The sequence below is a fragment of the Megalobrama amblycephala genome, linkage group LG21 (genome assembly GCF_018812025.1).
Source record: "Megalobrama amblycephala isolate DHTTF-2021 linkage group LG21, ASM1881202v1, whole genome shotgun sequence".
In the NCBI taxonomy this organism is placed as follows: domain Eukaryota; kingdom Metazoa; phylum Chordata; class Actinopteri; order Cypriniformes; family Xenocyprididae; genus Megalobrama; species Megalobrama amblycephala.
The window spans coordinates 17,194,866-17,218,432 of record NC_063064.1 but is presented as its reverse complement, the minus strand read 5'-3'; the positions used below and the strand labels follow the sequence as shown (position 1 = coordinate 17,218,432).

The window sequence follows — 23,567 nt, the reverse complement described above, 5'->3', positions numbered from 1 at the left end:
GTATACGTACAACAAATCCTGTTTTTCAGGTTTTGTCTATTCAAAAATACTTTTTTTGTTCCCTAATGATCTCTAGTATCAATTAGCTAGCTGTCTTGTAGAGCAGTTAACTATTAGTTTGTATGAAACGGATGTTAACACACCCTCGGATGACTAAAAGTCCAGGTCGTTGTTTTAAGCAAGACTAATCGAAAGATTGGCAATAGTAAGGATGCTAAATTACATCATTATATTGTTATGGTCAGATTAAGTAGCTTCCAGGTTTCATCTGTGGTAACACACCCTCTCCATTCAGAACCTGTTGTGTTTCCTCAAACTGACATCATGTCTGTTATAGAAATCTGAGGTTGTGTCATAGGCTTTTTGCATCATAAATTGACCAAAAATGCCACTGGAAGTATATAAAAAAGCCCCCATAGTAATTCCTTGTATATATTGTGTTATTATATCATGTACATTTTACAGTTATGATATTTGTTTGATTTAAAAAGTAACAAAGGCTATAAATGATCAGAATGTGACTTGAATGAAGTATTTGGCATAAATGGATTTATACACTGTGTATTTGTATGGTTAGAAAAATAGTCCAGGGCAAATACTGTCCCTTAACAAGAAAACGGAATTACAGAGAGTAGACATAAATGAAATCAGAAGCATTAGGTAGAATTTACTTGTAGATTCTGAGGTTTGTCGAGTTCTTTTGCGATATTATAGAATATATTTTAGCTGTGCAGTTGTGTACTAAATTTTAAATCAAAGTAATTTATTCAGTTATCTTTTCATAATCTTATATTCCTTTTTTATTTGTTGTTTAGCACTTGAATGACTACAGAATGCATTGTCCACAATTAACTCTGCATTGCCCCCATGTGGTGAAGTTGTCTACTGCAGTGTTTTGGACAAGTTATACTAGTGTATATTCTATCTAGCCTTACACATTCACACAAATGTTTTACATTGTCAGGTGTCTATCTGTGCTTCATAGCGCTGATGTGTTTGAAATAACACAACAAAGCCGTATTTCTATTAACTAGTCTCTTTCAGGATATTAATGCTCACTATGACCCCTCCATTATGATAAACCTGACCACATCTAGCCCACATCTAACCTGCTCCTAATGTTAATTTTTATACTTGATCTAGTCATCCTTATGTAGTCTTTTCTCCTCTGTTCCCAATACCCCTCCCCCCATCTCTGAGGACCCTTGAGTGAGTTTTCTCCAATATGTCGATGAGCCCCATTTAGTAGGTATTTCAGAACACTTTTTTGAACACTCTTATAACTGCATGACAAGTGATAAGATCCGACTCACCTGCTTACGTTCCTAACATGAGCTGACAGTAATGATAATGATGACAAAAGTTAATAAGTATCTTCAAACTTCTATATTCAGTAGTCTAAATCAAATGTCAGTCATTAAAGAGAATAATTAAACCGGACTAAATTGCTTTTTGAAGTCTTCCATCACCTGTCAGCCTTTAATCACTATATTTGTGAGTCTGATCTGCATGTCCTATTCACTATTTTCTCCCATGTTCTGCTGAATATTAAATATCAACAAATATGGCTCCGCTTAGATTCGAGGATATGACTGTACGTGAAAATTAAAGTGATAGTTCACCCAAAAATGAACATTTTGTAATCATTTACTCACCCTCAAGTTGTTCCAAACCTGAATGAGTTTCTTTGTTCTGCTGAACACAAAGGAAGATGTTTGGAAGAATGTCAGTAACCAAACAGATCTCACCCCCCATTGACTACCATAGTATTTATTTTTCCTACTATGGTAGTAAATGGGGGCCAAGATCTGTTTGGTTACTGACATTCTTCCAAATATCTTCCTTTGTGTTCAGCAGAACAAAGAGGTTGGGACAACTTGAGGGGGATGAAATGATGATGGAATTTTCATTTTTGGGTAAACTATCCCTTTAAGTCATTGCACGATTGATTCATTTGTTTGCATGCACTGCAACCTCACCTACCCACATCTGTCCAGCTCTGAAAGGCCAAATATTACTCCAAATAATAGTGCTGTATTTCTGCTTATAACTTTAAGCATGTCTTTCATTTGCAAGCTGCTATTTACCTGCCCATGTACATATGAGTATTTGAATGCACTATTTTGCATGAACTGTGTTGGGTCTTTTTTGCATGCTGTGTTGTTTCTGTGGTATCAGGTTTACAGTTTTAAGTTCTTGCACAGTGGGAGGGCTGTAGGACAGTGCAATAATATTCTCTTTCTCTCTCTCTTTCTGTTGCAGGTGTGGTGCGAAACAGAGGAAGAGGAGGAGGAGGACGAGGAAAGTGAGGATTTAAAGGGCAGTATTGCATTCTGTTTGCAGGTTGAGCACGCAGGAACTCGTACATATTACTTCAGTGCAGACAGCCAGAAAGAGCAAGAGGAGTGGATCCAAGCCATGAGTGAGGCTGCCAGGGTCCATATCCCAGCCACTCCCAGGTACACACACACACATCTACAGTATAATACACACTGATTCACACAGAATTTGGCCCTGCATTCAAAAACAGCTTGACAGAGAGAAAAACTGGTTCAAAAGAATTAAATCACCCAAAAATCTAAATTCTGTCATCATTTACTCACCCTCTTGTCATTACAAACATGTATGACTCTCTTTCTTCTGTGTAACACAAAAGGAGAAATGCTGAAAAAAATGTACTGGCCACTTTGTCCATATATATATTTTGGAACAACCTGGAGGTGAGTAAATGATGACAGAGTTTTCATTTTTGAGTGAACTATCCCTTTAAGTTCTTGTGCTCTGCTGTCTTCATCTGCATTGATTCAAATATAGCACCTTGACGTCAGTGATAGTGGACAGTCATCAACAATTGAATGTCACATGACCAGTTTTGATGCGACAAATATGAATAAACAAATATAAGAGTGCAAAGGAGATATGAGAGCTACTGTAAAGGGGAAGAATATACAATTTAGGTGTGTTCTTTATGCAATGTAATGGTATGGCTTTAGAATACTTAAAATTAGTTGTCGAGCATTAAATGTGCCCTAGAATCAAAAATTGAATTAGGCATAGTTGAATAACAAGAGTTCAGTACATGGAAATGACATACAGTGAGTCTCAAACACCATTGTTTCCTCCTTCTTATGTAAATGTAAATGTCTTGTTTAAAAGACCTCCGAAAAACAGGCGAATCTCAACATAACACAGACTGTTACGTAACAGTCGGGATCAATAATATGTACGCCCCCAATATTTGCATATGCCAGCCCGTGTTCAAGGCATTACACAAGGGCAGCCAGTATTAACGTCTGGATCTGTGCACAGCTGAATCATCAGACTAGGTAAGCAAGCAAGGACAATAGCGAAAAATGGCAGATGGAGCGATAATAACTGACATGATATTTTTAGTGATATTTGTAAATTGTCTTTATAAATGTTTTGTTAGCATGTTGCTAATGTACTGTTAAATGTGGTTAAAGTTACCATTGTTTATTACTGTATTCAGAGCCGTCGCTATTTTCATTTTTAAACACTTGCAGTCTGTATAATACACAAACACAACTTCCTTCTTTATAAATCTCTCCAACAGTGTGTAATGTTAGCTTTAGCCACGGAGCACTATCAAACTCATTCAGAATCAAATGTAAACATCCAAATAAATATTATACTCACATGAACCGACGCATGCATGCAGCATGCATGACGAACATCTTGTAATGATCCATTTGAGGGTTATAATAGCTGTGTGAACTTTGTAAATGCACTGTATTATAGTCGAGAGCTCGGGGGGCAGGGAGCGCGTGATTTAAAGGGGCAGCAGCCTGAATCGGTGCATAGTTAATGATGCCCCAAAATAGGCAGTTAAAAAAATTAATTAAAAAAAATCTATGGGGTATTTTGAGCTGAAACTTCACAGGCACATTCAGGGGACACCTTAGACTTATATTACATCTTGTAAAAACTGGTTCTAGGGCACCTTGAAAGGTTTTTTGATGGCTGATGCCAATATCTTAGAGAGCAGAGTGGCCAATATAAAGCAGATATATATGATATCACACTAGTTCATTCTTTTAAAAAATAAAAACATCACTAAAAATGCACTTTCAAAATAAAAGTCCCACTTACAACATTTATCGACCAAACAGTAGAACTTATTGGGCGATGTGATAACTAAAAAATATTTCAAATAGTCGTCTACCAATATATTGGCTAAAGTACATATATGTAGACTGCATTTATGAAACTTTTCTAGATCTTATTCATAGAGTACAAAGAGTACATTCTTCATGATTTCAACTTTTTGGGTTTCACAGAAGAAAAAAAGTTTTATGGGTTTGGACAGCATCTTAAAAACATGAACAGCAGATTGCAATAGCCAAAGACACACATCTGATGAAAGTGTACATAGAGCAACAACTAAAAAATAGCAGACATGGAATGCAAGAGTGCGTCCTTAGTACTGCTACCCTGATACTCTGGAACAAACAGTCATGTGCACTCCTTATAAAACAACATTTCATAAAGAAGATCAAAGGCATCACTGTGTTTAATGACAGTGTCTCACAGATGTTTTGTCTTTCTCTCTCCTGCTGTTCTGCAGAAATAAATCTGAGCCCATCCCTGCAGCAGACCAAAACGACATGGTAGCAAAACGACTGGAGCCCAACTCTCATGCTGAGAACAACGGGCAGAGGCCAGACTATCACGAGCCTGTCAAACATGAGCCAAATGGAGTAGAGACCAGAGACACAACACCCAGCACCCCAGTGACCCCTAATATAGAGGGCAGGATGGGGGAGAAAGGAGGCCTGGTACCCCATCACCCCAACGGCTGGGGTAACTATGGTCCTCCTAACGGTTCAAGATACCAGTCCCAAGAGAATGTGAGGGACATGCGGGAGCCGCACGAGGAGAATGTGGTGATGCGGAGGGGCTTTGTGCCCAGGACGGCACCAGAGAGACTCGCCCAGAGGAAAAGCTCCATGACGCAGCTGCAGCAGTGGGTCAACCAGCGCCGGGCCATGGTGCCTCATGATGACGGCCGCAGGTGAGGTCTAGAATGGCATCAAACCCTCATAATTTTCTTCTCAGCAGGGATATTATAGTTTGGGATTTTAAGTGAGTTTTTATTTTATTTTACAGTAAATGTATTGATTTTGTTTTGGTTGGTTTCCTTTCCATCTATCTTTGTTAGATCTACTTAGGTTTTAATATTTTCAGTGTTTTCTAAGTTTTTTATTTTATTTTTAGTGTTTTTAAAGTATGAGATTTAAAAGTTTAAAGTTTATTTTTTATAGTATTTTACGTTATACTATTTAATATTAATACATATTCATATAATATTTAATATTAATATGTTATCACACTGATACAATTACTAAACTTATTTAATTTAATCATTTAATTTTAATTATTGCTATCAAGTAACATTTTTCTTTATAATGCAAGTAGACTGCTAAAACTAAAATTTGTGTGAATGTACTTTTTTTGTTAAAAATTTAGTATTTTACTTTAGTATGTTTTTCGAGTAATGTTAGTACAGTATATACACTACCATTCAAAAGTTTGGGTTGTTTTTTTTTTAAGAAGAAATTAATACTTTTATTCAGCAAAGATGCATTAAATTGATCAAAAGTGACAGTAAATACATTCATAATATTCATATTTTTAATAAATGCTCTTTTTTAAACTTTATATTCATCATAAAATCCTTAAAAAATGTATAATGGTTTCCATAAAAAAAAATATTAAGCAGCACAACTATTTTCAGCACTGATACTAATAACAACAAATGTTTGTTGAGCACCAAATCAGCATATTAGAATGATTCTTGAAGGATCATGTGACACTGAAGACTGCAGTAAGCAGTAACAAACAGTTATTTTTAATAGACTTTGACCCCAAACTTCAGAACTATAATCTATTTTTATGTAGATTTTCATTCATTTGTTAATAAACTTTGCTTCTCAGTCCATCCAGGTACTACACAATGAACCGTGGTATGTCACCAGACTATTACGGCATGTACGGCGGACCTCCGTATATGGATGAATATCCCCTCTATCCACCCGGTGTCCGACCCGAGAGCATCTGCTCCATGTCGGCTGCGTACAACCGGCCATCTCCTCGCTGGACCGTGGAAGATAGAAGGCGGTCACTGCGAGATGGACCCATATACGGTCAACCTCGAGACCCCCAGTGGATGATGGGACCCCAGGGTCCTTCCTATTACCCCCAGCTGGACTCAGCACAAAACTCTATGAGACGGCTTTCCATACAGCCACGCTCACGGTCAGTCCCTCGCTCGCCTTCCTCCTCATCGGGAGGACCCTATTCTCCGCACAGCTTCGCCTCACCTGCCCGATCGCCCAGCACCAGGTTTGATCGGGGACCTGGCCGACTAAGAGAGGAGGGTATTTATGCTGACCCCTCAGTCTACGGACTCCGCAGGTCACTGAGCTCACCTAAGGTAAAGCACCTGTCAATCAACTAAGCATCAATATAGTGACAGCAATAACCATAGCCATACTTTGCAGCTTATTCTGGCCAAGAGCTGCCCACTTGCACTACAAAATATATTATTTAATATAATATATTCTCAAAAAAATACAGTAAAAACAGTAATATTCTACAATAAATTTTTTTTATATTTTCATATGTTTAAAATAAAATCCTGCAATCAAAATTCAACAGCCATTACTCCTGTTTTCAGTGTCACATGATCCTTCAATATTTAAAACAGTTTAATATTCATTAATATTTTGGTATTTATTTCAAACTGAAATCATTTGTAACATTTATAAAAAAAAAAAAAGTCACTTTTGATCAGTTTAATGCATCCTTGCTGATTAAAAGTATTTCTTTCTTTTTATAAAAGTGTATATTTATAAATTATCATAATTAATTCTTGTTTTAGTATGATTTCCCTGGAGATCGTCGCTCCTACAGCCAAGGAATGTACCACTATAACTATCCAGCATCCCCTTCGCTTCACAGTAAAATGGTAAGTCAACACTTTCAAGCATTTGTGAATGTATTTTGCATGATACAAGCCAATTATAACAGCCAAATCATGTGATCATGTGACTAATAATTTGTATGTGCAATAGCTTGTAATTGAGGGTATGTAATTGTCTGTTCTTATGAGTATGAGCGTGATGCACTACGCTGTGATTAGCGATGCCGTGATCAGCATGTGTGTGTATTCTCCTGTGTCTCCGTCTCCATCTCTCCATCCGATGCTTTTGCGTGCTGTACGCTGCCGCTGGGTTTGACACGCTGGGCTTTGCTGCTGCTTCACTGCACACATCAGGAGGACATTTTAGACGTGCAGCTTCAAAGGAACCTGGAGTACCTAGATCAGCAGGTAGGAGGCTTGATCCAACAACCACAACTGAGCTTAAATGCTGACAGAACATGTAAGCTCTGTTCCAAAACCAAGGGAGCTACCTACCTAGACAACATTTTTTTTAAAGCAATATTGCAATATTTTTTGCAAATGCACATCTTTTTTTTAATATTCATGTGCCCTCGTAATCTCTCCCTCTTTCAAACAACTTCTCCTCTGATGATGTGTTTACTGGCAAGAGGGCGGGGCAACCTGTCACTCACATGAGATCACACCAATAAGCAAACCACAACCATCCAATTAATTCCCGATGAACAAAATCAAGTCCCACCCTACATTTTTTCTTGTTCGAAAGGCTGTTTCACATTTTCATATACATCACAATAGGGAAGAAAAGACTGTCGCAACTTCTGTTTCATGCCGACTTTAAATTAAAATAAACATTTTTTTTAAACCTAGACATAAACGAAAAGTTTTAGGATTTTCATGCATTCTTGTATGCTTCATGCCGATCATTATTTATGTGAATACAGTGTCTGCTCACAGAGTCGCTGCTTAAGTACAGCGCTTTAGACCTTTCATGAATTTGAATTTTAGTTTGGATGCTGCGTTAGAAGGCAGATGCATATGTAGACAGTAGACGAAGGCAGCTCACTATGTTTTCAAACAGAGCTTTTGATTGTTGGCTCCACATTAAGGAGTGTTCTGATGACAGATGTTTGGATGCCCACTTAAACAACCATGTCATAAATGTAGTCATGGTCCTCTCAAACATTTTGTAAAGCACCACCTCCTGATCCTCCCTATCTCCTCTCTGTGTCAGTTCTCACACTGATCTGAAAGTGCTTTCTAATTTTATAACAGTTGCATCTTAAAGTAACAACAGCAGCTGCTATATATAGCTTCTTTGCAGTTTTCACATGGGAAAGTTGTCACGAGGTTATAAAAGAACTGTAAGGTTTTAAGACTATACAAATATATGTTTACTGTAGCAGTGATTTTTATTATATTTTTGTTTTGGAAAATCTTGATCAATACAAAGTCTTTGTTTTTTTCTTTTGTCAATTCTGGAAATGATTATTTTTAAAGGATTAGTTCACTTTCAAATTAAAATTTGCTGATAATTTACTCATCCTCATGTCATCCAAGATGTCCGTGTACTTCTTTCTTCAGTCGAAAAGAAATTAAGATTTTTGATGAAAACATTCCAGGATTATTCTCCTTATAGTGGACTTCACTGGACCCCAAATGGCCAGAATTACAGTTTCAGTGCAGCTTCAAAGCATTCTACACAATCCCAGACAAGAAATAAGGGTCTTATCTAGAGAAACCATCGCTCATTTTCTATTAAAAAAAAAAAAAAAAAATTATATAAGTTTTAACCATAAATGCTCATCTTGAACTAGCTCTCTTCTTGGTCAAATTTTGAACTAATTGTTATATACTTGCACTAGCACATTGTATATGACACTTAGAAGTGTCTACACTGCCGGAAAAGAAGAGAGCTAGTTCAAGATGAGCATTTATGGTTAAAATGTATAACATTTTTAGAAAATGAGTGATGGTTTCTCTAGATAAGACCCTTATTCCTCATCTAGGATCATGTAGAATGCTTTGAAGCTGCACTGAAACTGTAATTTTGACCATTTGGGGTCCAGTGAAGTCCACTATATGGAGAAAAATCCTGGAATGTTTTCATCAAAAACCTTAATTTCTTTTCGACTGAAGAAAGAAAGACATGAACATCTTGGATGACATGAAGGTGAGTAAATTATCAGGAAATTTTAATTTGAAAGTGAACTAATCCTTTAATGTCAGGTTGGGGAAAGATGCCACTTTTTTTGAGACGCATTGTCATTCCTACTGTTTTCAACAGTGATAATAATACGAAATGTTTCTTCGATAAATGAATTTCTTGCTATGCTGGGTAGCAAGAAGACATAGTCACGGAACTAAAGAACATCCCTAAATCTTTAGATGAATGCAGCCTTGGTGAGCTTAACTTGGAGACTTCTTTCAAAGCATTTCCTAATATAGAAAATGACTTTAAAAAATATTCCTGCCTTAAAAAATATTCACTGGAATACAAAAAAATATGACAACTAGCCCCAGTCTCTCCTATCTCATCTACCTGCTCTGAAGTATAAGTTAGGTTCCATCAAAGTCGGCCATATTCAAGGTCAGGCGTATAGCCAGATGAATGATGGTTTGTTCTGCCCTAGATGACAGATGGTGATCACCTAATCGGCATGGTAACCAGAATGGTTGAACGTTCCTCTCCTCGAGCAAAGCTATTCTCACAAGTAAGAGAGTCGAGAGCCGAGAGTAGAGAGGCAGGCTGCTGCTCTACCTGGTATTCCTGCACAACCAAACCTCACTTCAGTCTCTTTCCGGCAAAGTTAGGCTCAAACGAGGCTGTTCTGAGGCTGTGATGGAGCCTGCCTCTCTCTGTGCTTCCTGGTCGATGTGGCATGTTGGATGTTTTGATAGTGCTTTAGGTTTACTTGATAGCTCAGCTATAAAAATTCAGTCGCAATCTTCAGTTTCTCTTTGGTTTTTGGTTGGTTTTCAGACTTTTTTGCTTTATTTATGTATCAGAATCCCACCATTTCCAGCGCTTGTTTGCCCAAAATCATACCCTCCATTGTGTGGTCATTGTGTATTGTGTTGTCTTGCTGTTGTCCTCTGTGTATGTCTTATCCATCCACATCATCCAGCAAGAAAGCCATTGTTCAGTGTATAGCCTTCACACAGTGGGGCTTATCATTGATACAGCGTTTGGGATGCTTTTTGTTGCTGAATAATACAAACAGCACGTTGCAATGGCTAATAAATATTTATTTCAATTATTTCTTTTAAGTGTTGATAATTATTTAAAATGTTTTTTTTTTTAATTTTGTTTTATTTTGTTTTTTATTATTAGTTCTTAATATATATACTGTATAAACATATATATATATATATATTTTTTTTTTTTTTTTTTTTTTTTTTTTTTTTTTTCTTCAAATATATAAAATGTTTAAATTTTCATATTTATATACTGCTGGGTTCTGAACCAGAAGACTCATTTTCACTAATATTTCCATCTTATTTATTCTCTCTGGTTATAGGTGCCTCCATTCCATGATGTGTACGGTGACCTACATCCCACATTGAAGCTTAATGAGATTGAAACCAGTGTAAGTCAGTTTGTATGATCAAAGACATCCTTTTTAGTGCATACATTTATAACTTTATAAATCATTGTCATTCACATAACAGACCCAAGAATTTTCATTTTGTCTCTGTACAGAAACTACTGGGCCGCTTGTGTGAGCAGCATCGTCTTTTGAAAGAGCAGGAGACTGTAGTTCATCGTTTGCGGATGGAAAAGGTACATATATTGCTTTTAAGAGCCTACCAAAAAAATAGAAATAGTGTGTATATATATATATATATAAAGTTCTGTCATGAAACTCTAGATGTGTAGATGGTGCAAGCTAATAGGTCCTTTAACTCAACCTGCTTGTAATCACATTATCTATAAGGTTCCTGCTGTATCAGTTGCCTATAATATATATATATATATATATATATATATATATATATATATATATATATATATATATACATTATTAATTTAATATTTAATATTAAATTATGTACTTAAACCATCAAATTATAAATATTAAGCCAAACATTACTTGAATGTCTTCTGCAATTTCCAGGATAGTCTAGAGGGGGTGCTGGTGGCCACACATCAGGAGATGGAGCTGTACAGGAACCAGCCACTGGCCATGGAGAAACTTCAGATGAAGAAGGAGAGTCTACAAAACAAGCTGATTAACATCAGAGGAGAGCTGTCTCAGGCCTCCAGTGTAAGAAACCAGACAATTTAACAGGTTTATGAAAACACATTAGCACCAATGTTCCCTCTAATTTTTTTTTCTCACCGAGCAAAACTTTTCTATGTTGAGCTCACACTTTGGCCACCTGAGCAAAAACATTCTTTATATCAGACCTGTACAATGAACGTAAACACACACATGCAAAAAAAAAAAGGTTTTTATCATGCAACTGTAACTTTTTAATGTGCCATTTCTATTTTATTTGACCCCTGGTTTAACTTAGTGATATATTAAATCATATTTTTTGAAAATAAGCAGTTCAGTCACTAAATTAAGCACATTTTAGGTTACTTGAGATTTTTTAACTATACCAGTCTTTACCAAGAAATTCTATTTAAAAAATCATTTAAAAAGGAAAGTTAAATTCTTTCTAATAATATAAGCAGTTACACTGATGGTTTGGGACAACCATAATGTGTTTTTGTACACATTATGATATGGTTTTGTAAATTATTAGCAACAGACAGTGTTAAACCATCAAAATGACATGTTTATTGTTTTATGAATTTCCCAGATTTTCTATACCAGGAGGTTTCAAGATTTTTTGTGGCAAGGAGCCCTAAACAATCCCCTTGTGAGATCAATTTTTTATTGGGCTTACATTATAAATTAATAAAATATATTATAATCTTGAAGGATTTAAACTGATATACAGTATTATGTCAGTTTAAAGGTGCTAAAGAGGATGTTTTGTTTTATACATTTTTGCAATATTACTTGAAACTGTCATTACTAACTGATAAAAGACTATTTATTAGGTGCACTGAAAGTAATAATATTAATATACATCATCTGTGCACGAGGTAGGGCCTTAAAAACATCAGCCAATAGTTTACGCGATCATCGCGTAAACGATTGGCCCTCTGGCTTGTCAATCACTGTCGTGACGTTCCTTGTGAGAAACGAGCGCGGATTGGCCCTCTGTCTTGTCAATCACTGCCGTGACGTTCCTTGTGAGAGACGAGCGCGGCTGCGCGCTCTAGTAACTTTCCACACTCCACAGGCGCCGCATGCAATGTTTTTGTCAGGAGACAGGAATAACAAGTGCAGATTATGAGTCCGACATAATGAATCCAAAAAACACGACACAGCGAATGCCGGTGGTAAACTGTAACTGTAAACGGTGGTAAAAGCTGTGAAGGAGGGGGGCTGTTCTTACGCATTCGCTCATTTCAAAAACTCAGTAAGTCTTTGGATTCTCAGTCGACGAAAAAATCCTCTCTATCACCTTTAAATGCTTCATTTTGTTTTAATATATTATAATATGAAAACTGAAGCATTTAAACAGATCTGATAGCTAAATATTTTTAAGAAAAGTGAACATGTTAACTCTTTTATAGTTATCTATACATCCCTGAAACCCACACCACCATCACACACAATAATATATTTAAACGGAGGTATATCACTGATGTATTTTGAGTTTGCACGCTACACCTGTAGTGGGTGTGTGATTGTAAATGTCTCAAAGTTTTGTTCATTCTGTGCCCATCATCCGTTATTTCCGCCACTTTTCATTAAAACATGACGTTTTATTTCACATTTCTTTTCGTTTCGCGTTGCCTCGCTTGTATTTAGGTATTTATTCCGCAAACACAACAGTATTCTTACCGCGACTGATTTGGCTCAGGCACGCGGCTGCTCACACGCATAGACAGTAGCTCACACGCGCTCAATCGTTCTCTTTCTATGAAACCTGTAAACCGGTTCTAACTCTATAGCGACAATAACTCTATAGCGGTTGACCAGAGCACTGCACTTATTTCTCATTTAAACTACAATCGAATGGATTTTCCCCGATTTTCCCACACATGATTTTTGTCCTCTGCTTAGAGGGAACATTGATTAGCACATAATCAAAGCTATTGTTGTTGATTAAATAAATGTTTGAATATGAAAATTTATTTTATTTTTATTTTTGAAAATTCTTTGCATGCTTCTTCACAGGCCCTGACCACCACACGAATGGAGTTTGAGGCACTAGAGGATGATGTGAACGCCATCCATGGTGACCTGTGGGAGCAGCTGAACGCTGGAGGGCAGGTATGTTGCTTTCCACGTTTGTCATCATCATCAGCGGCGTTCATGTTGTCAGCATCATCATTAGTTGCTAGTTAACTCTTAAACTACAAGCCCTTAATGGCTTCTGCTGTCTCTCCATTTAGATAAATCATTTATTCATGGGAACATGCAATTATCCATTTGCATCATGCATTCAGCATAATCATTTTCAACTGATTGATTTACCTTTATCCACAATGGGTGGTGTGATGTGGGCATTATCATAGTAAAAAAGGTGACCTTGATGATACAGAATTAATTAGAATACCAAATTAAGATCCGTAGCAATTATCTATTTATTTGCTAGTAATGCAAATGCAAGGACTGCTCACATTCATTTGAATGGAAATGAATTATGCAATCAGTAATTGAATGGCTTGTGATTCTCTCGTTAATTGTTAATGAGAAGAAAAATGCATTTTAATAATTATCCTGGCAGTACTATTCAATAATGCATGTGTCTTTTCTGTTTAAATGAATAGCTTGTCTAACATAATCTCCTCTTCCCCCAGAGTGAGCTGGTACACAGGCACATTCAGAAAGAGTTCTGGAGGGTTCAGGATGTCTTGGAGGGTCTGCACAAAAACAACCCGTCTCGGGGAACGGACACGGCCAAACACAGAGGTCAGATGATCTCCTTACTGCGTGGGGTCACACATAAACTCTGCATATTTATTTCTGCACTCAGCAACCTGCTTCTTGCTGACCAATTTTTTGCTATTATTAAAGGATTAGTTTCACTTCTGAATGAAAATTTCCTGATAATTTACTATGTCCGCCACGCATGACGCCATCACGTTACAAAGGTCACGCGTGACGTAGGTGGAAGTACCGATCCAATGTTTACAAAGCGAACGTTTAAAGATTCAATCAATTCCTGATGGACAAAATCAAGTCCCATCCTAAATTTTTTCTTATTCGAGAAGCCGTTTCACTCGGATATACGTCACAAAAGAAAAAAAAAGACTATCGCTACTTCCATTTTATGTTGACTTTAAAGCAAATAATACAATAAATCAGAAATCACTTAATTTTCTGTATAGAGCTGCAATTTATTTTTATGCATCAGAAATATTTTGAGAACTTATGCAGTTATTCTGTGGCATTTTCATACCATTTATGCGTGCATTGTGAAACAGGCTTAGTAATTGGGAAACAAAGAGCAACGTCATTTGTTTTATGATTTGATCATGGAATACAATAGCAGCAAAGTAGAGCATATTATAGGGAAGAATATTAGGTTAGTTTTGATGTCCTGACATAGGTCCTTAACTCTGTTATCTGTCTCTGTCTCCAGTAGCCAGTGGAGCATCCGGCTCCTTCAGCACAAACAGCCCTGCGAGTCCCTTGAGTTCAGTGAGTCTGACGAGTCCTCTCAGCCCCTTCTCTCCTGTCCCTGGCTCTCAGGCCTCTCCCACGAAACAGCTGGCCACAGAGGTATTTCACACATCATTGTTCTTCAATGAAAGACACTATTACTCATTACAATACAGTAGCATATTCTGTAGTACCGAATCATTTCATTTAAATGAAGAAGGGGATATTCAATTATTCTGTTTCCCCTAATTAAATCAAGCCTGATCATAGGACTTAGCTTTTGCATTTGAAGGAGTCGCTATTTTAGTTTATTCAGGACAGCATGATTTGCTCCTTATTCTAAATAATTAAAGGGATAGTTCACCCAAAAATGAAGATTTGATGTTTATCTGCTTACCCCCAGCGCATCCAAGATGTAGGTGACTTTGTTTCTTCAGTAGAACACAAATGATGATTTTTAACTCCAACCGTTGCCGTCTGTCAGTCAAATAATGGGAGTGAATGGGAACTCGAACAATAAGAGTCGAAAAAACTTGCATAGACAAATCCAAATTTAACCCTGCGGCTCGTGACGACACATTGATGTCCTAAGACACGAAACGATCGGTTTGTGTGAGAAACCGAACAGTATTTATATCATTTTTATATCATACACCACTATGTCCAACTGCGTTCAGCACTCACTTAGTGAGGTCTGATCGCGCTCTGACAGCGGCAGTGATGTCTCGCGCTTATACTTCAATGAGTGCCAGACATCACTGCCGTTGTCAGAGCGCGATCAGACCTCACTAAGCGAGTGCTGAACGCAGTTGGACATAGTGGTGTATTAGGTGTATTAAAAATTATATAAATACTGTTCGGTTTCTCACACAAACCGATCATTTCGTGTTTTAGGACATGAATGTTTCGTCACGAGCCGCAGGGTTTAATTTGGATTTGTCTGTGCAAGTTTTTTCAACTCTGATCGAGTTCCCATTCCCATTATTTGGCTGACAGACGGCAACGGTTGGAGTTAAAAATCATCATTTGTGTTCTACTGAAGAAACAAAGTCACCTACATCTTGGATGCACTGGGGGTAAGCAGATAAACATCAGATTTTCATTTTTGGGTGAACTATCCCTTTAATATTTGCTGTACTAGGCTCATTTAAAGAAAACCTCTAACCATAGTCCAGTGCCATGGAGTCATGGTAATAATTTGAAAAGACGTTTATTTTGAAAAGATTCCATAATAGAGTGCAACAGTGTATTTTTACGGAAGTAAAAATCCCATATATTTTCCTAGTGAAAAACTACATTAAAAAATCTCCATGTTTTTTCAGTTAAGTTGTGTAATTTGCAGTGCTTCATGGGATTGCTGTTAAGTATACAGTCTGGTTGGTTTGGTCTATGGCTTATGACTCCTAAATGAAAAACAAATTTGAAAAATACTTCTGGAACCAAGGCTGCTGAAAATGTACACAGGCACTGTTGCACACTATTAGCTTGTTAGCATAAGATAAAGCACAATGAGCATAATCATGTAATTGAATGATGATTAAATGGCCTGAAATGGGATTCAAAAACTATTTCTGTGTCTAATACCTGTTTTCTGGCTGTATGATTCTGTTTTTTGTTGTTACTTAGCTGTAGTCACTCTTAAACGCTTGGTTGTGCGTGTTTGCTAGTATTCATAGGCGACCCACTCCTACAGTGAAACTCTACCAAAATATGCCCAGAGTTTAATGCCTTTTCTGGCTTCTAGTATGTACTGTTTATTCAGAAACATCAGCCCCTGACTGAACTGCACATTTTCAGACTTCAAATTTTAGATATGATTTAAAACAAATGGCCTAAGCCTTTTTAACTCGCTCACAGTTGCCTTTGCTAGCAGTGATTTGTCGAAATCACAAAGTACACGTGTGGGCCGTGTGCAGGTCAGTGTTGCTTAGCGTTTGTGGTGAGGGATCCATGCCTATATGCTTCCCATGATTCTCTGCGCCCTCCACCTGGCTTAGTCGCTCCTGATGCACAGCTCTCTCTCTCCATTCCTTCCCTTCTTTCCTCCTCCCTGCCTTTCTTTCCCTTCTGCTTAATACCTTTTCTATCCGTATCCTTTACGTTCTTTTCCCAACTTCCTTTGTTTTTTTTTGTACTCTCCTGACTTTCTACCACAGGAGGTTGGTCCTCCGAGACCTCCACTTCCTAAATCTTACCAGCCCCTGGAGTCCTCCCAGTCCTTTCCCCCCTCCGTCCCTCCCCTGCCCTTAGACAGCAATGCCTGGCTGCGCAGTGTGGGCCCCCATTCAGGCATCCACCAGGAAGGCTACAAGGACAACGAAGAATTTCGCAGCAGAAAGGTACCTCAGGAAGGCGGCAGCATTATGAGAACAAGGAATCATACTTCCACTGTTTTCATTTCCATCATCGTTATTGCAACGTCGACAACATCTCCCTTTTACTCTCATTCATTGATTTGAACACTTCTCTTTCTTTCCATCTCACTATTTCACTTTATATCATCTCTGTTTGCTTTACTTATAATTTTGTCGTTCATTACTTTATCTCAAACCAAACGGCATCACAATATAACATCTGTTGTAAGATATAGAAAATAATGGAGTAAATAAATCAGATAGAGTAGCTTGTCTTCCATAACAGTTCCCATTTTCCCTCCAACGTGTGTGTGTGGCAGAAAGCTCAAGTTTCCTCATAGTTGCATCATTTCTGTCCTTAGTACCCATTTTATTTGTGCTTGCTTGTGTCAGTGCTAGTGTTGTGTTTATCAGTTATGTGGTTTGTAAAAATGCTTCCATTTGCTTTTGGCCATATTCACCCAAACGGCCTCATGCATTCATAGGCTGCTGTTCATCACGCTATTGAGCAACCTGTAGAATACTGTGCCCCATGCCACTGTTTCTTTAATTTCATACTCTTTTTCTTGTATGCTAAGAAAATCGTTAGCATAATGAATTGCTAAAAGTTGTGCTAAATGGTTTTGTGGGAATGGTTCTCTGGTAGATAAATGTAGGTATGGGATTGCTAAGGGCATTTTTTTTGTCATAATATGAATCCAATCTGAATGGATCAGATTAAGAATCAAATGAGATTCAACTAGATTCTCAATTTGATTCTTAAAGGATTCTTTTTTTTTATCCTGTCGGGATCCTTTGGGGTGGCTGGTTTCAATTATTCAACAAATTCCATTAGTTATCCTGTACATTCCTTTAGGATATTTTTTACTAGGGTTTATCTTTGCTGTGTTCTGTTCCAGCACAACTACAACTCACAGGGAGAAAAGACCAGCGACTATGAGACAGAGCAAGACCGGCTGTCCAACCAGAATAAAGGTATGAAGAATGTCTGTCATTTTTAATATTGACCTTTCTAGAGCATGTGAAGTTGGGGATAAATTAAATTAATCATCTTATTGATTATATTTAAAATATACAAATTGCTAATCGAACATCTCATATTACAAAGCTAAATTCTAAAATCCAAAAACTGCTTATAGTATGGCCAACTGAAAAAACTAGAAACCAACAAAAATGTATTGCCTTACAATGGCGCCTTTCTACATTATAGTTTACCATTTCCTTTTTCCTCGCAGTTGGAATTGTTCCACCCAGGACCAAGTCGCCTTCAGAAGAAAAGAACAATTGTGATGCCGTCCAACGGAGAAATGGGAAGGTGTCCAACGGTCACATTTCCAGAGTAGGTTAAATCTGTGCAAGTAAATTGTTTTTGTTAAATGTAAAAAAATCTTCAACAGTATATATAAATTTTATGAAAAAGTGTAATGAACTATAAAATATAGCCGGTCCTATTAGTTTTATAAACATAAATGAGTTACAGATCCACAATATGTGTATAGATTCAGTATGAATAGGACTAGGTGGCATTACAAGAAGTCTTTTATAAATGCAGACTTTAATGGTGTTGGATGTGTGTTCCAGGAAAGGCCAAAGAGTGCAGTGTTCCCTGCAGAAGTGAAGTCGAAAATGAGTGTGGAGGAACAGAATGAGAGGATACGAAGAAACCAGAGCAGCTCCGTCAGAGACAAGAGGCGCAGCCTCAACCTCTCCAGCAATCAGCACATCGATGGCTTCAAAACCTCAACTAATTACAGAGTGGTTAGTGTCATTCTCTTAAACATCATGACTCTGTACTGAAAGAGTGATGAATTAAAGTGTTAGTTCACCCAAAAATGAAAATTCTGTCATTAATTACTCACCCTCATGTCAGTGTTCACACTTGTAAGATCTTCGTTCATCTTCGGAACACAAATGAAGACATTTTTGATGAAATCCGAGAGCTTTCAGTCCCTTCATTGGGAGAAACTCAGTTTACACATTCAAGGTCTAGAACAATAGCAAAGACATCATTAAAGTAATCCATTTGACTTCAGTGTTTAAACCTCAATTTTATGAAGTGACGCAAGTGCTTTGTTTACACAAAAAAAACATAATTTACCACTTTATTTATAAAAATATTGACCTGTAATCCAGTAGGGGGAGCACTACGACGCACTACGATGTGTTGTGTTTACTCAAGTGTAATATTATTTTGTAAACAACAGGTTTTTGTTTTTTGTTTTTTTGCGCTAGCAAAGCAGTTGCGTCGCTTCATAAAACGGAGGTTAAACCACATGAGTACTTTGATTATGTCTTTACTATCGTTCTGAATGTGTAACTTGCATTGCTCCCAGTGGAGGCACTGAAAGCTCTTGGATTTCATCAAAAATATCTTAATTTGTGTTCCGAAGATGAACAAAGGTCTTACGAGTTTGGAACGACATGAACGACAAGTGTATCTTATTACCATTAGCTCGTGCTTTTGACTTGAATTCTTACTCAGATTTACTACATATTGATTTCATAAGCCTGTTTTGATCACTAGGCACTTTACAACTTGAAATAAAATGAATTTACTACACTCTTAAAAATAAAGGTTCCAAAATTAGGGTTTTGCAGCAATGACATACCATTTTTGGTTTTTGTTTTGGAACAGTTGTTAAAACAACCTTTTTTTTTTTTTCTTAATGTGAAAAATATTTTAAATGTCAAAAGAATTTTTTTTTTTTGCACTATTAAAAACCTTTTGTGCAATAGAAAGGTTACATAGATATTAAAGGTTCTTAATAGAACTATAGATGCCAAGGAACCTTTACTTTTACTATATTATTGATATATTATATATCTAATAATAATTACTACGTTAATTGGGTTCTATTAACTATATGCTTAAAACATGAGATGATTTGCCACTGGTGTAAGAAAAATAAAATTAACTCAAGGTATGAAAACAATTCATTTTTTGCAATGTACTTTAAGTCATGCTAAGCATTGAGCCACTTGTTCTTCCTGTTATCCAGGTGCGGAGGAGAGTGACAGCTGATGAGGTGGATATTAAGGATCTTGAGGCGGCCGTGAGGGGAGAAGGTGTGGAGTCACCTAGGCAGGAAATTGCTCGCCTGCGACGACAGGTGGAGCCTGAACACTATGACCTGGATCTCAACAAAGAGGTTAGAGGTCACATGGCAGCACTGCATTGCAAATTATTGTTACATCGTGCAGCAATTTAACAGTTATTTAATAATAGCTGATGTTAAGGATATGCAAGTAGATTTGTGTCATTGTTTCTCCAGTTGTCCATGCCGGATAAAGTCCTGATCCCTGAGCGATACTTGGACATCGAGCCCAGTACACCTCTCAGTCCAGAAGAGCTGCGGGAAAAACAGAAGAAAGTCGAAAGAATCAAGACACTGATTGCCAAATCAAAGTATGATGCACATCATGTCCTCATCCACTGCACACCAAGCAACCTTTGTTTTGTTTTTGTTCTGTCTGGTCCAAACCCATTTTGTCGTTATGCCATAAACCATACGCACTACTTGCTCTACAACTTGGGACTATCAAATTTTTAATACAAGGTCAAGCTGTGAAAATAAAAGTACAAAAACATACCATAAAAGTCCAGATTTTTTTACTCTTGTGTTCTTTGGAAAATATAACGGGTAACAGGTTTGGAATAACACTGAGTAAATTATGATAGAATTTCCTCTTTTATCTTGAAAACTGAGGATATATATGTTCTTTATTGAATATTAATGGCTGATCTGTCTTTGTTCCAGCCTGCAAAATGTGGTGCCTGTTTTGGACGGGCCAGTGGAGGGAACCAGTAACCCGGAGCAGCAGCTTCATGAGCAGGAGAAACGCATCGAGATTTCCTGCGCGCTGGCCGCCGAGGCCTCCCGCCGTAGCCGCCTGCTCTCCGGTGAGGAAGCCTGCCGCCCTGAGGAGCCTGGGCGAACTGTGACCCCAACTGTCTGATCACTGTCTGACCCTCATGCCCTTCTAATGTCACATGCTCCTCAATGTCCTCGATGCACACTTCACCACACTTCAGTGCTGAGGTTGCACTTTAATTATAGTTATTTTTTTGATCTATTAGATGTGATATTTTGCAAAAGGAAATGATAATACGATTTATTTTTATTATCACAATCTGCATTTACAACATATTAATGAAGCTTTTAGATGTGTGACCTCTGTACTGAAGCACACTGTCTAATTCCATTTATATTCACTGGGAAACTGCTCTAGAGTTAAATGACTATGAATATATTCAGGTTTATTATCTTCACTAAACCATTAAACATCAGAACATGTATGAATTGACAAAGGCAGAGGACAAACATCATTTTAAAAAATTATATACTGTATATATTCAATTTAACATGCCTTTGATCTCAATTGCTAGATTAAGATTTTTACAGCCAAAATGCAAAAAAATTCATGCTAATTTTAGGATCATGCATTGGACGTTTTCTTCCATTTTATTCCATATTTCGAAATTACAATTAGCATGGATTCATTTTACCTTCTGTGTTGTGGCTCTGTGAGAGGAGAGTATATGATCACCTCTCTGTCCCACAATTCCTTTTTCAGTTGCTTCATGGCATACGTTTTTTTTTTTTTTTTTATATTTTCCCCCCCCATGATTCCACTGCATTGCAGCCCAGTGCGTCCCCAGTCCCCCTGCCTCCCCAACCAGCCTGGTCCCTCCCCCTTCTGCTGACTACTCTGACTCCTCCCACATCATGAAGGTGTGAAGGTGAGTCCCGCCCACTGCACAACAATCCCCGCCCCTTCCTTTCACTTCTGGTTCCTCACACAAACTCTTTTCCTGGTCTTACTCATTACTGTCTTTGCTTTCTTTTACTTTCAGTAGAGCTAGAAAAAGGCACTGAATATTGGGCCATTTACACCACCCTGTTTGGGTAGAAATTCAATTCTAGATCTTGATTAACTGCAGATTTATTCCAGGATTTGTGGCTACTCCGCAATTGAGTTTACTGGCTTTCATTCTGTATATTTTGCATCTTTTCCAATGAACAAGTTTTGACACCCAAGAGTAAACCTAAAAGCTGCAGTCAGCTCATGACATTAATAGTCAGTTATAATAAAAACCATGTGACAAGAATTTTGAAAGTACTGGTGTTTGAAATTGCACATTTGGACCATGTTGCTTATATGATCTACAGTTGACTTTCGCAAACACTAAATTTCTCTGTTGGTTCGTTAACAGTTAACTAAGGAGCATTTTCACCTGCTGTAATCACATGGAAACCAGATGCAGAGATTTTGGCTACAACTGTTGTGAAATTTTATTAACTGCTGGGCCAGAAACATACACAACACAAGTATGCGAATGCAGATGCGAATGTTTAACCAGATTGCAAAAGTGCAATCCCATTAAATGTATTTAACGTGCATTTCTCTCGTGGTAGCAAACCTCATAGCTCAAAAAGACTCTCACAGGCAATAAAGAGTGCCATTAAGCCAGACCTTATTATTTAGGTAGCCATCTATAAACATAAACATAAGTTAAGTTTAACTATATTGGCCATGCCACAAATGATGTGTTTAATGTAACCCGGTGGTTCTCAACCAAGGGTCTGGGGCCAACTAGAGGGCATCAGCAAACTTCAAGATGACTAAAAGTGATTTGAAATAGGACAAAAACAAGTATTAAAATAAGCCAAAACAACTAAAAAATATAAGATATTTCTTATTTTAAAAGGTTAGTTCACCCAAAAATGAAAATTCTCTCATTAATTACTCTCCCTCATGTCGTTCCAAACCCCTAAGACCTTTGTTTGTCTTCGGAAAACAAATTAAGATATTTTTAATGAAATCCGAGAGCTCTCTGACCCCTCCATATACAGCAACTTAATTACCAGTTTCAAGTTCCAGAAAGGTAGTAAAGACAATGTGGCTGCAGTGGTTCAACCAATTTCTTCTCTTCCCTGTCATTCTCCTGCGCTGTTTACATTGTAGGCACAGTGCAGAGCATCCAGGTTCTACGTCAGAACGCCAACTCATTATTGGCTGTGTCAGCATCACAGGCACGTGTACACTCTAAAAAATAAAACATTGGTTCAACAAAAAAAAATATGTTAACGTTTTCCACTAGAATTTTTAACTTAAGCCAATTGGGAGAATTACATTAATTCAAAGCAATATTTTGAGTTGATCCAACATAATGTTTTAAGTAAGGTGAAGATGTTTTTTTGCCACAATAAAAACACATTTCTAAGTAACATGAGCTTAATAATTGTCAACATGAATGCAACTATTTAAGTTGATCCAACATAATGTTTTAAGTAAGGTGAAGACGTTTTTTTGCCACAATAAAATGCATTTCTAAGTAATATGAACTTGCCAAGCACCGCTTGTCACCATGATGGTAAATCTCCAAAAACCCACATTAACAGAATTTCTTCTAAATTAGCATAACAAAACAGTAATTACTGCTAAATCTCCCTTACCATTAATCTTGTGCAAAAAACCTTATATAACACTTCATTTTAGCATTTACTCTCCCTTTCAAGTGCCATGGGCAAAGCATGATGGGAAATATAAATCCCAGCCCAGTTTCACTTAAGTTCATCAGATTGTATTTTACATTAACAGAACTTAAAATTA

General features: G+C 37.3%; 1 protein-coding gene across 8 annotated transcripts in view; it reads left to right on the top strand.

Moving 5' to 3' along the window:
- Nucleotides 1-23,567, top strand: part of plekha6 (pleckstrin homology domain containing, family A member 6) — a 114,705-nt gene that overhangs the window by 87,484 nt on the left and 3,654 nt on the right. For 4 of the 8 annotated variants that reach the window (XM_048173612.1, XM_048173605.1, XM_048173609.1 and 1 more), the window contains 19 exons: nt 2,263-2,459; nt 4,586-5,032; nt 5,956-6,454; nt 6,902-6,988; nt 7,298-7,351; nt 10,444-10,512; nt 10,626-10,706; nt 11,041-11,190; nt 13,168-13,263; nt 13,794-13,905; nt 14,579-14,718; nt 16,755-16,937; nt 17,852-17,927; nt 18,188-18,291; nt 18,534-18,710; nt 19,952-20,101; nt 20,225-20,358; nt 20,711-20,853; nt 21,597-21,693. In XM_048173612.1, the coding sequence (XP_048029569.1) occupies nt 2,263-2,459; nt 4,586-5,032; nt 5,956-6,454; nt 6,902-6,988; nt 7,298-7,351; nt 10,444-10,512; nt 10,626-10,706; nt 11,041-11,190; nt 13,168-13,263; nt 13,794-13,905; nt 14,579-14,718; nt 16,755-16,937; nt 17,852-17,927; nt 18,188-18,291; nt 18,534-18,710; nt 19,952-20,101; nt 20,225-20,358; nt 20,711-20,853; nt 21,597-21,691 (2,994 nt within the window). In that variant the 3' untranslated portion in view covers nt 21,692-21,693. The remainder of the gene's footprint in view (nt 1-2,262; nt 2,460-4,585; nt 5,033-5,955; nt 6,455-6,901; nt 6,989-7,297; nt 7,352-10,443; nt 10,513-10,625; nt 10,707-11,040; nt 11,191-13,167; nt 13,264-13,793; nt 13,906-14,578; nt 14,719-16,754; nt 16,938-17,851; nt 17,928-18,187; nt 18,292-18,533; nt 18,711-19,951; nt 20,102-20,224; nt 20,359-20,710; nt 20,854-21,596; nt 21,694-23,567) is intronic. The other 4 variants (XM_048173606.1, XM_048173608.1, XM_048173607.1 and 1 more) reach the window with 4 other exon arrangements.